At 36.9% G+C, this 16,711-nt stretch overlaps 1 protein-coding gene and 2 long non-coding RNA genes across 3 annotated transcripts in view; all 3 read left to right on the top strand.

Moving 5' to 3' along the window:
- Positions 1–88: 88 nt before the first annotated feature.
- LOC140150930 (uncharacterized) lies at positions 89–4,663 on the top strand. Its single transcript, XR_011858876.1, has 3 exons — positions 89–195; positions 3,926–3,998; positions 4,606–4,663. It is a non-coding gene; the product is annotated as an uncharacterized lncRNA (long non-coding RNA).
- Positions 4,664–5,871: 1,208 nt separating this feature from the next.
- Positions 5,872–7,292, top strand: LOC140150929 (uncharacterized). Its single transcript, XR_011858875.1, has 3 exons — positions 5,872–6,161; positions 6,494–6,569; positions 6,969–7,292. It is a non-coding gene; the product is annotated as an uncharacterized lncRNA (long non-coding RNA).
- Positions 7,293–13,978: 6,686 nt separating this feature from the next.
- LOC140150212 (uncharacterized) overlaps positions 13,979–16,711 on the top strand; it is a 34,829-nt gene continuing 32,096 nt past the window's right edge. The window contains 2 exon segments of the mRNA XM_072172218.1: positions 13,979–14,088; positions 15,137–15,365. Of these exon segments, the coding sequence (XP_072028319.1) occupies positions 13,979–14,088; positions 15,137–15,365 (339 nt within the window).

Genomic DNA, 16,711 nt, shown 5'->3' with positions numbered 1-16,711 from the left:
CGATATCGAATATATAAAATTATGTGCCTTACAACTTAAATTTTACTCTATATGTCGCATCTTCAAAACTGTTTTTTTTTTTAATTCAGGTTTGTGAGCGAGTCTGCTTGTATAGTACTATATTAGAAAGATGTAACTGTTCTAATACAATTCTACTAGATGGAGAACGTTGCCGTATTACCAACACAAAGCAAGGTATAATAATGATATTACTGGTGGTGGTAGTGCTAGTACTAGTAGACATGGTAAAAATTGAAGTAGAAGTTACATAAATCCATAAATCGAACAATTTCGTAAGAAATAATTGATTCATGGGAAGAAACAAAAATTGTAATACATTATGATCTGTGTATACAAACAGTCATCTGGGAAAATGTTCAAATTGTATAAAATTGAATCCTGTCAACCAGAAAAACTTTTGTTTAGATGGAATCACCGACGTTGCGGCCAAAAGCTTTGGCCTTCAGCAGGGTGGATGCTCTAGGGTCATCTGAGGTCAATCGATGAGGAAGTTGCTTGATGACCCGATCCCAACAATGTGACAGATGGTCGGCAAATCGGACCATCATATTTGGAACTCCAGAGACTTCGCAGAGAAAATCCAAGGGATTATGTTGGCCGCGGATGAGACTATAACATCTTTTGACGTCACTGCCTTGTTTACTAGCATACATCCGGCAGACGCTATACATCCGGTTCGCGATGTTTTGAAGGAGGATAAGACTCTGATTGAACGTACCAACTTGTCGCCTGATCAGATATGTGAACTCTTGAGCCTGTGTTTGGACAATACATATTTCAGTTATGGCAATAATTTTTTATCATCAATGACATGGTTGTTCGATGGGCTCCCCTATATCGCCGATTATTTCCAACTTTTACATGGAGCAATTTGAACAGTTTGCTCTGTCATCTTACCCCGGTTCACCACCTTCCAAATGGTATCGTTATGTCGACGACACTTGGATTCTTGGATTATAGTCAAGACATCGGAACTCGATAACTTTTTTTTGCGCATATCAACCAAGTGGATGACAACATTAAATTCACCCAAGAAGGCTTGACGGACAATAAACTTCCCTTTCTGGATTGCTTGGTTTCTGTTAACCACGATCTTACTCTCTCAGTATCAGTATTTCGCAAGCCAACACATACTGATCAATATTTGCAGTTCACCTCACCCCCCCCCTTGGTCCAGAAACTTGGTGTTGTAAGTACGCTTTACCACAGGGTTGATACCATCATCACAAAATACTCTGATAAGATCTCTGAGCATCAACACCTTCGCCACGCTTTAAAAACGTGCGGTTACAAAGACTGGGCGATTGACAAAGCCCTTAATCGTGGTGATAAAGTCGCTGAACCAGCTAACAAGGACACCACTTCCTCTGGTACCGGTACCAAGACTTATGGCACCATTCCTTACCATGGGGATGTTTCTGAGAAGTTAAAAAAGAGAATTTACCGCGATCACGGCATCACAACACGCTTTAAGCCAACCAATACTCTGCGGCAATCGCTAGTGCACCCAAAGGACAAGTAACCCAAGGGCCGCATTAGCGGTGTAGTTTATGGTGTCAAGTGCGCTGAAGATCAGGAGTGTCAAGAACTTTACATTGGAGAAACCGGCCAACCCCTGCAGAGTCGCATGTCCCAACATAGACGCGCCAGTTCAAGTGGCAACGATTCGGCGGTCTACAAACGTCTTGAGGGAAGTGGTCACAGTTTTGACATAGACGATGTTGTCATCTTGGATTGTGAACCTCGTTGGTTTGAACGAAGGTCAAAGAAGCAGTGTGGGTACGAGCCGAAAACCGTCGCTCAACATGAGCGGGGCGTTAGAGTGAATCGGTCACATGGTTGGGATTGGATCAACAAGCAACTTCCTCATCGATTGACCACGGATGACCTTAGATCATCTTAATTAAAAATTTTGTTTTAATTGACCTTTTCAGTAAATCCCATAAGCTGAAGGCAAAGGTTTTGGCCGCAATGTCGGTGATTTCATCTAACCAAAAGTGAGTTTTTTAGGTTGACAGGATTAAATTTTATACATTTTAATTCATTATGAATATGTGCGTGACTGATGTCAATTGATCAGGGCATATCTACAAGGCAACCAGTACGTCTACTATAGAATTGTATTACAGGATGTCCCTGAAAGTACTTAATATTTGGATATTTTAATGCCCGAAGCAAACATAACTAATTATTGATGCACTTTAAGAATAAAACAACTACGAGTATTACATACCGCTCCATTCTTATATAAGAGAATTTACGAAAATACTTTACTTTTCAATCCGTTCAACGAATTCAAATATCAATTGACCTTTTCGGTAAATCCAATAGGCATTTGCGGGTAGACATGTGATGTCGCACATCGTTACTACGCACTGCGAGGCTTTGGAATGCGCAGTAACGAACTTCGCTAAGCGATGCGCATCGGCGTACGTAAAATGATGTTACTATACCTCTTAAATATTTATTAGGTAATCCAGACATCTTATTGGTTAATAACGCCAGCGTCCGAGTACGGTATTTTGACTACTTCCCCGCGCCTGTGCAATTACTCGCACGCGGGGAAGTAGTAAAAACTTCCGCACCCTACTACCACACGGTGTCTCGACCCCGTGCGTCTCCGTTCCTTCAGACGTAGCATTATGCTACACAACGGCAATTCTGCAGACGCGTTTATCGTGAAAATGGCGTCTGCTGCAGTTATTTTGCTGAGATTACCGATGGATAATAACATCCGAATTTGACATTTTATGAAACAAAATGCTATTTATGGAATGTTAAAAAGAAAATTAGAATAATATAGGTCAAAATGTAAATTGATTGAACAGAAATCCTCCAATAAAATCAGGTAAGCAAAATATTAAGCTTATTTACCATGCTGGCCGGCACGTTGACTGGTGTGTGTTGACTTTTGTTTACGATTTTACCGTGATAGTGAAAATATTTATGAGGTATAGTAAAACAAATACAACATGTTTTATTTCGGAAAGTAGTCAAAACTATTGGTCCCTCGGTATTGATGATTTGACTACTTCCCTCCGCTGACACGTCGGGAAGTAGTCAAATCATCCAATACCGACTGGAGGGACCAGTAGTTTTGACTACTTCCCCTCAAAACATGTTGTATTTGTATAACATCGCATGTCTACCCGTAAAGGCTTATGAGATCTACCGAAATGGTCATTACCAATCACTGCATATAAGGCGTCTATTGTTATCGACTTATATTTGAATCTTAGGAACGGATTGAAAATGAGATATATTGTACAATTCTTTAAAACGAATTCATGATAAGCATCTGTAATATTATTTTATTAAACCAAAATATTGTATTGTAACATAACTGTGATACTATGGGAGCACGTGTGGATAAGGCGCCCGACTCATAATCCATAGGTTACGAGTTCGAGCCCCGCTCGTGCCAATGTGTTGTGTCCTTGGGCAAGGCACTTTATCCTCATTGCCTACTGGGGATGTGGTTGGGTTGGATTGGATGTTTGTATAGTTGTTTGTTTCAATGTTGCAATATTGGCGCTGATTAAGCTGCTGCCTGCAAATTGCATTGTGTCTGTTTAGTTGTGTTTAATGTAGAATTCTAGCAATTTGGCCTGCGGGTCACCATTAAAGTTTGAAATAAAACCTTCCTTTTTTCTAATATAAAATGCAACGCATTTACATGATTTCAACTATTTGAATATTATATATGACAGTATCAAATGTAGATAAAGTTTTCATGCGCGGGGGTATTTGACGCCTGGACAACCAGAGTTGGTATGAGTTGTATGGATGCAGTAGAGTTTGTTTTTTACTTTTTCTGGTAATATGGTTGCATCTATTACTCTTTCCCATCCTTCTAATTATTATGCAGTTTATGTTTTTTTTGTTTAATTAAACAATTCTTTAGATATATGTGTACAGATGATTAGATACTTGCACCAGATCGATGAATTGGACTGTGCATGTCGTCAGCAGTGCACGTAAGTGTTCGAACATTTTTTTTTTCAATTTGACCATTCATGTGACTATTATATGTATGAATTATTTAGCTTGCTGTGTAGCACGTTAGATAGCATCCCGAAGCATGCGTAGAGACGTATCTCATTTCTATGAGACTGATCGAACGTGCTATACTAACTATGGTGTTAAATGTTCTCGTTTAAAACAATGTGACAGATGTGTACAGATTTACTGGCAAATAATTTAAAAATGATATGATAAATAAAATGATATGATGACAGGTTGTTTACACGTTATTAAAGTTTCGTGGAAATGAGAAAATGGTCAATTCTCATAAAATAATTCCAAAATTAGTATTTTTGTTGGGGGTGGGGGGGGGGGGATGGGAAAGCAATACACCAGGGATACGACTGTGTGAGTTAGAGTTGCAGCATCTTTTATTTGTTGTTTAGGAAGGCCGTTTCTCTGTTAAAAGCTTTGTTTTTGGTACAATATATTTCTTTTTATTCCCTCTCGCATGTTATTAATTTTTTTCTGGACACATTTACAACTAGATATGTTATTGCTACAATAAATTCTGCCATCTTGAAGTTGAAGAAACTCTGGTTATTTCTTTGCTTCTTTCAGTGATCGATTCTATACTAAGACAACGTCACAGTCTGTTTGGCCGTCCGATATTTACGTGGTAAGCAACTGTTAATCATCATCATCATCATCATCATCATCATCATCATCATCATCATCATCATCATCATCATCATCATCATTATTATTATTCAGCTCCCTCTGTAGATCTATAAATTTTCATATAAGGAACCTTTGGAGGATTCGTCGCTTCATTACCCGTGAAACTTGCCACAATGCTGTCAGGGGGTTGGTCCTCTCGCGCCTTGATTACGCAGACTCTCTGTTGCTGGGCGCACGTGCAGTAGACCTCTTAAAAGCGTTTGCAGCGGCTCCAAAACAAGGCCGCACGCGTTAGTTTTTAGTTGTGGCCGAGACCAGCCCTCTGCCGGCTTGTTGCAGGAATTGCATTGGCTCCCTGTTAATGAGCGAATTCATTTAAGATCCTGTTGTATATTTACAAAATGTCTCCATGGTGAAGCTCCTTCTTATTTGGAAGAGCTTATTTGTTTACAAAGAAGTAACGATCCCCTTGGTGCTAGACGCCGACTCCGCTCTCACGCCGACTGCACCCCGTCTGTCCACTCTGAGATCTCACAAAATGCGGATGATTCTTCCTTAGCAGCTGTCGGTGCTCCTCGCATTTGGAATAACGTGCCTATGGAGATCCGTGAAGCGGAGTCTGTGTCTTGCTTCATCATCATCATCATCATCAGCATCATCATCATCATCATCATCATCACTCATCATCATCATCATCATCATCATCATCTTCATCTTCATCTTCATCATCATCATCATCATCATCATCATCATCATCATCATCATCATCATCATCATCATCATCATCATCATCATCATCATCATCATCATCATCATCATCATCATCATCGTCATCATCACCAAGCTCGTTGGTGCTACGGTTGATTCTGGATAACATTGCAATCTGTTTGCAGTATCTTCATATATTATTATCATCATCGGCAACATTGTGGTCGTTCTAATCGTCGTTATCGACATTTGTTTTCTTCGTTGTCATCTATGCCGCTTGCTTTATTGTTGTTGTTTTTTTGTATTTTTTGATATATGAAGAGCTTATTTCCAAACCGTGTTAAGTCCACAACCACAAATGTCTCATTTATTTGTGTAATACAATCACAATTTATACGTTGACAAGTCTGACATTAGCAACAATAAGTTGTACCATCAACAAGCCATTATTTACCACAGCAATGCTGGTTAACAATAATATGCAGACTATTGTTCTCATTTTGGAATCAAATGCCTCACACAGTATTGTTACTGTGCGTCCATCCACTGTTTGCTTTGTAATGGTGCATCCAACTAAAATTATAATACCTGTAGCATCACAACCCATAGCAATATCGCACAGGTAAATCAGACACATGTGTTTGTGGACTTAACACGGTTTCGAAATAAGCTCTTCATATTCAAATTTAATTGTGTGTCTTTTTTCTCCCTTGTCAGAAACACCTGTTGAGAAGTATCCACTCTATTAACGATAAAACTAAAAACATTCACGATATCGAGCAAGTCAGGTGCGTTATGATATGATATTTTCTCGTAGTTACTATTTTTATTTTATCTCACAAACATAATAAATTGGTAACAAATACATTTGTATTCCATAACATCGTTTTATTACCTCTTAAAATTAAATAGAACGACAAGGAGTACAAAATCGAAGTACATGACTCAATTTTTTTTACGTTAATGAATACAAGATAACCTGATTTCACTTTAAAATGACGCTATTCTAGAGCATAAGCATGATAAGGAGTGCGTAATTGTTAGCACTTTCAACAGGAACATGCAACATCATCCAATCATTCAATTAAAATATATTTTATCTACTATTTTGCCCTTTCAGAAGGAATATGCTGCGGTTAGAAGTTTACTTTGAGGAACTTAACTACGCAGAGACTAAAGAAGTAGCAGCATACGTAGTAAGTAGTTATGCTCACACATAAATCAACCACACCACAGATATTGGTACACACTACACAACCCCTCACACAGTGGCGGTGCCAGGGGTCATGGGGGAATGCACTCAGTTTAACTCTTGCCACCCCAGATGTTCCCAGTAAAAACCTAAAATTACGAAAATTTCCAGCTTTTGCTACAATTTTTGCCCCCCCATGAAAAATAAAAATATATGTTATTAATCATGATGCACTCATTCAGTTGAACTCTAAATTATACAGATGTTTATCACAAGTACCACATCTACACATGTATATAATTATCTGAGACTATAATCCTTAACATTAAAGCTTATATAAATTAACGAATGCTTTCACATTTCAACATTTACCAAGTGTTTATTATTTTCTGCTTAATTTCAGACCTCCAGTTTATTTAGTGACATTGGAGGAACTAGTGGTCTTTATCTCGGCTTTTCTCTCGTCACTATGGTGGAATTTGGAGTGCTGTTTTACAGTTTGCTTGAAGCCTGCATCAAACGATGTGCTGCACAAAATACAGAGTATTGTTAATGTTGTACATGGTGACGATCTGAACATAATTTAATAAGCGAAGCACAAATTGTAGGAACAAATTGAAATTGAACATTAGTTTTATGAGACTGTTTGTTTGAAGCCTGCCTGATGTGCTACCTTAAATATTGAGTATTATTAATGTTGTTGATCTAAACATAAGCGAAGCACATATTGTAGGACACAAATTAACACTAGAGCTACTGTGGATCACGAGCCACGAATGTCAGGCGGTGGCTGCTGATTGACCTCATTTGACCTTTGACCTTTGACCAAAATTCGGGTTGACTACTCATGCTCTCTCAAATCAAGGTTAATTTGCATCACATTTAACCCCTGAAGTGTCAGGGATCATTTTCCCAGAGTTGCAGCTCAATCGGAGCAACTTTAAATGAACTTTGCGGTTTCATACTTCTCAAGTGTCAGGGATCATTTTCCCCAATTTACAGCCCGATCTGAACAACTTTAAATTTGACCTGACCTTTGACCTCAGATGACATTTGCCGTTTCATACTCTCCAAGTGCCTGAGATTGTTTTCCCAGAGTTACGGCCCCATCGGAGCAGCTTCAACATTTGATTTGACCTTGGATGGCCTTAGCTGATGTTTCTTGATCCCCTTATATATCAAGGATTATTATATATAAGTTTTAGCCAAATTGGAGATTGTCAAAATTGTGCCCAAATAGCTGTCTCCCTGCACAAGGTATCTGCCAAATTGCTGCCTCTAATGATAGCTGCTTCATTACATTTCACGCAAATATTGTCACAAACTTAACCCCTATTAAGCCTTACATGAACTTTGACCCCAATCTGAGGTACAACGTATTAATAGCTTGGGCCAGCGGTTCTTCTGGCGGCCACGTTTAGTGGTCATAGCACATAAAAGGAGAAGCATTTTAAGATTTTCACAAAATGACCTCTCATTTTAAGATTTTCACAAAATGACCCCCTGATAACCCCTACATGACCTTTGACTTCTATCTGTAACTTATATTAAGCTTGGGTCAGTGCTTCTTGTGGCTAAGTTTGATCGAAATCGGTTTAAACGTCTGGCACTAGTAGCATTTTTCGGTTCTACTAAGAAGAATTAAAGAGACTGTCGAATAAAATGTGAATGAAGCTGGTTGGTGCGTATATTATGCACATCACCAGTCACCACAGCAAACACAAATCGTTTCTAAAAAAATGTTGAAAATTCGGGTTAAATAAATTTTCTGTTTGACCGCTGTGGAGCCCAAAATGTTGACCTTCGACCTTTTTGCTCATAACTCCGGAACGATATTTAGTAGATAGGCCAAAATATATATTTTCCTTAATTGTAAATTGGTTTTAACAACATTTAAGTAACTTTGAAATTTGACCCCTGTATAAGTTTTGACCTTTATGGGATTGCACAAATGGCTAACGTATTTTTCCTAATGTGATTCAGTACGACGGCAACTTAGCTCGCTTCCGGTAACTTCTACCGGTGTGACCTCTGCTGTTACGTAACAATATGGTAAAAATAAGCCGGCAAATACGTCTTTCAACACTCACAAAATTAATGTAACACGCGAGTCATTTCACGCTTAATTTCACGCTCATTTCACGCGAGTCATTTCACACTTAATTTCCGTATTGAGCCCGTAAGATCACTCAAATGGTTATATCTTAAACTATGGGCGAACGCGGGCTTAATGCTTTTCTGTAATGATAGACATTAACTTCACATTGTATTAAATTTTCAGGTGAAATTGGTGTAATAATCGAGTCGTATATTGAAAAGTTGCGTTTAAAGAGGTCTCGTGTCGTAATCATGCGTGACCATTGGTGACCAGTGTCACCAGGAAAATTAGCTTTATTTATTGATGTAAAACACTGCCTTGTCTTACAAAATATTGAAGTCAATATAAAAGTAATATCACCTCATTTCATTGAAGATCAATCAGTTTTAAAAGGATTGTTATTAAGTGAGACACTGAATAAGAAACAAGGTTGCAAAACATCACGAGCATTTTGTAGCAGGTGTCGTGTGCGAGAAGGTTTGAACTCCTACCGTATTTTACTCTGCAATATTGAGAGATTTTATTTCATCTTTTCAACGTTTATTTTTAGATGTTTGTTCAGTTTTATACTCCAGAAATCAGTATTTATATAACATGTTTAAAACCCGACAAACTTGTCTGCAAAACTAGTTATGTTTGCTGGGCCTGAAGAAGTTTGCTTTTAAATTCTTTTAAATAGACTTTTAATATTACGAGGTCTTGGGGTTTTAACAGTTCATGGTTTATTTTTATATGTGTTTTATTATACGCCAGGAATTGGTCAATATTTGTATAACATAAAACCGGACATTTAACTTGTCTGCAAAACCTGTTATGTTTGCTGAGCCTGAAGAATTTTGGTTTTGAACTATTTTAAATGAACTTTTTATGTTACGAAAAGGGGTTTAATAGTTCCTTGTTTGATTTTTATATGTTTAATAAGTTTAAAACTCCAGAATGAAAAACATTCAAATCAAACTCTTAAAATATAACAAAATGAATATAAATATTGTGCATGTCTTATTGTATTGAAATGCGTTGACCCATTTGCTGAAGAAGATGGAAGACGCATGTACATCCTCAATTGAACGGTTTTGCGCACTTTCTTTTTCACTTAAGGAAAACTACATTGCAAACATGTTAAAGCTTGTTATATGTTAAGTTGTACACGATATGAAAAAAACATAATTATATTGTAATTAAGAAGATGGTGTTTGAAAAACAAACAGTAACCGAAACCAATTATTTGCGTTGTTTAATTCATTTTCTTGCTTACTTGTGATCTACGTATCATCCAGTATTAAACGATGATCTTTTTATAAACACCATAGCGAACCAATACAATCAAACCCATCAGTGTAAGTGCCTGCTGTTACCATAGTTGCACAACCAGTTTCTACAGACAGCTCAGCTGCACCAAAACTCCGCAAAGACCCACATAAAAGAACAGATCTCTGTTCGTTGAACAAATCTAAAAGTACTGGTCTTGATAGTATCCCAACAAGATTTCTTAGGGATGGAGCCTTTGCCATCAAAGATCATTTAGCTCACATTATCAATTTATCCAGTAGTTCAGTTCCAACCGATTTAATGGCTCGTGGTAAACCATTTTTTAAGAAAAATGTATGAACAGAAGTTGGTAATTATCGTCCTGTGAGCATTCTTATTGTCACTTCTAAGATCCTTGAGAGGGCTGTCTATATCCAGCTTAAGAACTTCTTAACAACAAATTAACAGCTTCCAGCCTGGACACGTGTTTGACTCACCTTGCTGACTATATTCATAGACAGACCTCTTCTGGCAATTTTACTGGTATATTTTTATTTGATCTTCAAAATGTAAGAACAGAAGTTGGTAAATATCGTCCTGTGAGCATTTTTAGTGTCACTTCTAAGATCCTTGAGAGGGCCGTCTATATCCAGCTTAAGAACTTCTTAACAACGAATAACATCCTTTACAGCTCCCCATAGTCATACTTCTTCTGACAATTTTACTGGTATGGTTTAAATTGATCTTCAAAAGGCTTTCGACACTGTTGATCATGTCATTCTTTTGAAATAAAAGGATGCCTTAGGAGTGTCCTCAGCTGAGTGGTTTAGATCTTACTTAACTGGGAGGAGGCAAATTGTCAATGTTGATTCTACCCCACTTGATATTGACTGCGGAGTTCCACAAGGCAGTATCCTTGGTCCACTCCTCTTTCTCTGCTATATAAATGACATGCCCGTCAATGTCGACTGCAAATTACTTTTATACGCTGATGACAGTGTTGTTTCTGATAAAGATTTAAAAAATCGCTGATAAATTGAGTCACTAATTAGACTCTTGCATCTTCATCTTCGTAAGACTGAGGCCATCTTACTTGGTACCAAAAAAGCAAGTGGTAGACTTAAATTCTTGTACAGATATGCTGAATTTTTATGCATGAAAACACGTAAGACACTGTGTCCAGCTTTAATTTTATGTCAGTTCGATTACGTTTGTTCTTCATGATATACAGGGTTGTCTAAAAATTACAAAAACAAAATTCAAATTGTGCAAAACAAGATCGTTCGTTTTATTTTGGATGTAGGACCACGCACTCATATTGGGCAGAAAGAATTGGACATGGTGGGTATGTTATCAAGTCAAGACAGAGTTGTTCAATTAAAACTTAGCCATGTTTTTAAAATCTTCCATAACTATTGTCCTGAATATATAAAAATCGATTTTACTAGAGTATCATCTCTTTCATCATCAGCCCATTCTATATCTTTAATACTGCAATTCATCATTGGAACTCACTGCCGAATGAAATCAAGAACATTAATGATTTTAAATTGTTCGAACAGTCTGTCAAACAGTTTTAGCTGATCAAGGATCCAACTGATTTTTAAAGTTTGAGCTGGTCTCACATAACTGTTTTTGACGTCCTTCGTGCATCGTTGTCTCTATTTTTGTTTTGTTCGACATTTTGTTCAATGTTATTTCTTGCTTGTAAAGGACCCCCAATGGAAATAAGCTTTCCTCAATGTCGGCGCACAGAGCCCGTCGCGCAAGGGATTTTTTTGAAAATGAGAATGAAGACCTGGACCGACTGGCTTTGAGCCCGGATATGAACCATGTAGAGAACTTATAAGGGCAGAAGTATCCTGCAGGAACTTAAACACGCCTTCATTGGCACGAACCTTGGCAACCCTGGTCAGGGAAATGCCACGTTGCGTACGTAACCTTGAGCTGGCAAGGGGTGGACCATAGACCCTAGTAGGTGGACATACCAAATATTGAGTTGTGTTTTCTCAAGCAAGATACTTATCTGAACATGTCACAGTGAGAGATTTTGCTTAAACAATAATGTTTGCTTGTGTTATTAATCTCATTTGGTGATACAAAGAGACCGCCAAAAAGTGTTGCAATTGCGTGATCCTTGATCATCCTTCCATTGTAATGCGCTTCATCAGGACGTACTGCATTATTTAATTGACAAACTGTGTGATGTAAACATCAAAGGACAATTGTGGGTATGTTATAAATGTGTTATAAAAATGTAAAATGTGTTATAATAATAATTGTATCTTTCAATTCAGCTTAGCGCTACGCGTACGATAAACTTGGTCCTAATATGATTGAAAACTACATTTGATACAAACATAAATATTCCAAACTTATTCCATGACTGCATCCAAGGGCTCGGATAGCGACGTTTGCACAGTATTTTGGGAGACCTGAAAGCACGTCAGGCACACCAAATTACATTCTGAATATCCCCTGTCTGATATCAAATAATTTTGATTTTCTAAAATTCGGGATATAATACAAATTTTATGACAAAATATTAAAAATAATATTTTTGACATTTACCAGTCCTCGAAATAATCTTTATAAATCTAATGATATGTGCACACAGTGTATATAGCTGGGATCAAAAGCCGTCCATCATATGAAAATATTGCCCTTTTGTGTTGAAGAAATACATCCCCACACCAAAGACATAAAATCTTGTATTTTGTGTACTCCATTTTTGTTTTCATTTAATTGTGAAAGTGAATTTCAAATAAAAATTAAGTACTCATTTTGAATCGATTATTTATTTATTGCATGACATTCTTGGGTATATTTGAAAATATTTGAAATAAAAATAAAGAAATATCAGTTGAATTTTGCGACTTCTGCTGTTTAACACTATTATCATATTTCATTACTTTTGCAAGGCGTGTAGTAATGGTGATAAATAATAACCTACTCCGCATTAAGCCATTTGATATTCATTTACTATTTGAGAAATTTTGCCTAAAGTGGGCATAATTACTTCTACGATAAACGTAGACTATATGTAGAGAACGTTACTATGCTATTGCCTTAATTACCTTACCTAAGTAGTATTATTATCATCTAATGGGTAATATACTGATTTAATCCCATTAATACTATGGTATAGAATATCTGAATATCTATAAAGTCTTTAAAAAGGGTTAATGATAGCAACTGAGTCATTAACTTTAAGCATGGTAAGTGAATAGGAGTCGAGAGTATTAACATAATGGCAACGGTAACTTCCTGAGTAAAGTGCTCTTAAATGTAACAAGAGTTTTTATTGGAGTTATTCACATGCGACGGAATAAAGGTATGTTCTATGATCTTCATGATATTTTGTTTGTTTGTTTGTTTGTTTGTTTGCTATGTTCGTTATCATTAAAGTAATACTAATGATATCTGACGACTTATCACTCTTTGGTTTGATTGGATGCCACATGCCTGTTTCATCTGTTCAGGTCTATCCAATCGTGATATTAGATCATGAAATGGTAGCTTATTATATATCCTTTATATGGACTCAAAACAAAGCCAATTTGATAATGCATACTGTATAGTACAATAAAAAATAAAGGGTAATACCGCATCCTTTACACCCAAATGATAAGGTAAATAATGGGTGAGGTGCAGGTGAACCCAGTATTTAAACGATTTTACTGCCGAGGACACATTATTTGGGTGTAAAGGGTTTTTTGTAAAGGATTAAACGCTGGCACTCTTTATTTCTATTACCACAAAATGGTGCAATTAAACGAGAAAATATCACATTTTTGCACAAATATTTCAACTTGTTTACTTCAAGGTAGAGCGTGTTGTTCGCATGCAAATGGCCAAGTAATTTGTATCCGCCATCTCCAAAGACCCCATACTTGTTCTGTTTGCCCTCAAAGGCCCTGTTTACTAAAAGACCCCTTCTTCCCGCCGAAACACCCCTTTTTGTCAAATGACTCATTTTTAGACAATACTCATATTCTTTATAGCGTAGGAATGTAACGAAAATAAGAAATTTCTCACAAGTCTGCAACTTATTTCTTTCTATTAGCATGGAGCATGGTATACCAAAATCGTGGTTTACTTCTGACCTCGCGACTCGTATGCCCCAGTGGTTTACGTCGAACTGGATGGTTGGAACAGATATACAAAACAATGAAAGGTGAGCCGTATGTTTGCAGTTTTTCTGATATATTTTGGAAAATTCGATGCTGCTACAATGTTCGTATAAAGTTATTCAAAGTGGTTTGTCTTAGCTTAGAGGTTCAGAAAAAGAATAGTTTGCACCATCTGTCATGTCTGGTTGGTATATTACACAGCAAAAAATTAAAATATGAGTAATGGTTCAATAGCATTCAATGGACTTTGTATTTATTCATCTGCTGTCTTCTGCACGTTACACAATTTTTTACGCGCATCGGAGCAACCTTGAGCCCCTGTACAACAAATAATAGGTATACTATTATTTTTTTGTCAAAATAATTGCATCCTTTGAGCCCCATAATCTGGTAATTACATATTCAATGCACATACACTATTAATGTTACATTTATTAAATCCATATAGGTCTAGAACAACTTGAATGATTTGGTCTGTTTTTGAATGAATTTGGGACATATTAATTTTTTTAACCCTCTATGCTCGCATGTGGACATGTTCAGGGTCCATTTTAAGGAGATGGGTTTCAAATAAAGTTTTGCAGACATTGACTTTGGTATATCCGATCAATAAGGCATGAGTTGGTTGCAAACCTGCCGAACATAGCTTATGTAAGAATATTTAGAAAATAGAACTATAAACCATTTCGGTTGCAACGATATATGCTCTATTTTGAAAATTACTGAAAATTGTGTCGCTTTTTATTTTGTCTAGCTAATCTGGTTACTAATTAACCTAATAAGCATGTTTTTTTAAATATTGAATATAAAGTAGAATATCATAAATTTGGCTAAATCCGAAAGATCCATACGCGACAGAGGAAAATAGACATGTTTGATCATTATGCGAGTCAGGAAGACAATTTTTTTGCAACAATGGGAGCACTTTAATAGTTTTATAATGCGTTTCTGTTCCCTATGTAATATTTACCAGAGTTGCAATACCTCTAAGGGACATCGCTAGCAAAACAGGCGACAATGGACGACTCAATATCCTACGTAACAACGCTCACTCGGGACCGAATCCGAACTGGCCGGAAAGGTATAAAACTAACAACCAGATATACGAAAGTATACAGGATTCCCCCAGTCACTGTCTTCTATAACCAAAGATTTTGCGATAGGATACTCCACTGCACATGCTTTACCCAATGTTTTTAAAGCCTCTTCAACCTTGGGTCGTCTCATCTGGACGTTGGTATTTATCGGTTGTATGGCTGCTGTATTCATACAAATGTATTTTTTGATGGAACGATACTTCTCCTTTAGTACCGGCACAGAGGTATGTAAAAACAAAGTATTTTGTAATTTAAAAATGGTTAGGTAACTTTTACACCTATCTTGCTCGGAATATAAACATGACAAAGCAGTGGTCCATAAAACAAAAGTATTTTACATTATATAATACAGGATGTATCAATTTGATTGTTACCCATCAGTTTGATATTATTTTATTTTAAAAATCCTGCCTCGTCTATATGTTAAGGGACTGGAACCGGGGGGGTGGCACTCAAACTTTGGAGGTGACGCGTATGTAGGGCTGTTAAGACCCCCTTTTCAGCATCGCTGTCACCCAAAGACCCCATATTTTTACGAACACATGCTCTGTCACCCGAAGACCCCCTATTTTTCCATTTGATCTGTCACCCAACGACCCTTACAAGTTCAATTTGAACAGCAACTTTAATTTATCACTGATTTTGTTACTTACTTTGAAAAAACAAAGAAATTTTAAGCCATTTACAACTAGAAATTCGATTTTCGAGGTTTCTGTGGTGGTCTTTCGGTTCTCACCCAAAGATTCCATTTAAAACAAAGGTCATGTTGTCACCCAATGACCCCATATTTTTTACGTTTTGCTCTCACCGAATGCCAAAAATCATGCTCTCACCCATTGACCACATATTTTTACATTTTGCTCTCACCGAATGCCCCTTAGTGCGAAAGTGCCAGCCCTACACCTATATCAATTTCAAATTGAAGTACCCCCCTCCGGAAACGGTTTATTGATGGCTATTATTATATTGTTATCGGATTATCTTTTACGACCTTTATTACATGCGAGTCGAAATTTCTTATTATTTACTAATTATGTACTCATGTTGCTCTTCAAAATACCGAAAAACCGTCCAGATATTCTAATATTTTCTAAATTTTAGTGGCTGCGCCAGACATTATTCCCACCCAAACATAATGATTGTCTATCCAACATAATGGCTAACTAAAATATAGATCATCATAAATGTCACACAATTAGCGGGTATACAAATTCACTCCAGTTTGCGTGGGCAATTATTTGATGGAAGGACATTTTCATGACTCGACCATAATATATATTTGGGGCAAATAATCATTACAACACTATTCTAACTGCCATATCCTGATTGTGCACCTATGTTTCAGATGGACATTTTATTTTTGAAAAGACCATAAATACAATACATAAAAAAATAGTGCATTGCACACGTACTTGCTCAATTAGCATTTTGTGCAAATTTTATTACACAATTTGTTGCCGTTTTTTTATGGACATTTTCATTTTACATGTAAAGTCTATGGAGATTAATACTAGACAAGGCTGGAAAGGGCGCCATAGCCTCATTTTAGGCCGCTCATAAAAAAGAACGG

The sequence above is a fragment of the Amphiura filiformis genome, chromosome 4, assembly GCF_039555335.1.
Source record: "Amphiura filiformis chromosome 4, Afil_fr2py, whole genome shotgun sequence".
NCBI classification, from domain to species: domain Eukaryota; kingdom Metazoa; phylum Echinodermata; class Ophiuroidea; order Amphilepidida; family Amphiuridae; genus Amphiura; species Amphiura filiformis.
The sequence above is the reverse complement of the archived record's forward strand: the minus strand, read 5'-3'. Positions and strand labels throughout refer to the sequence as shown.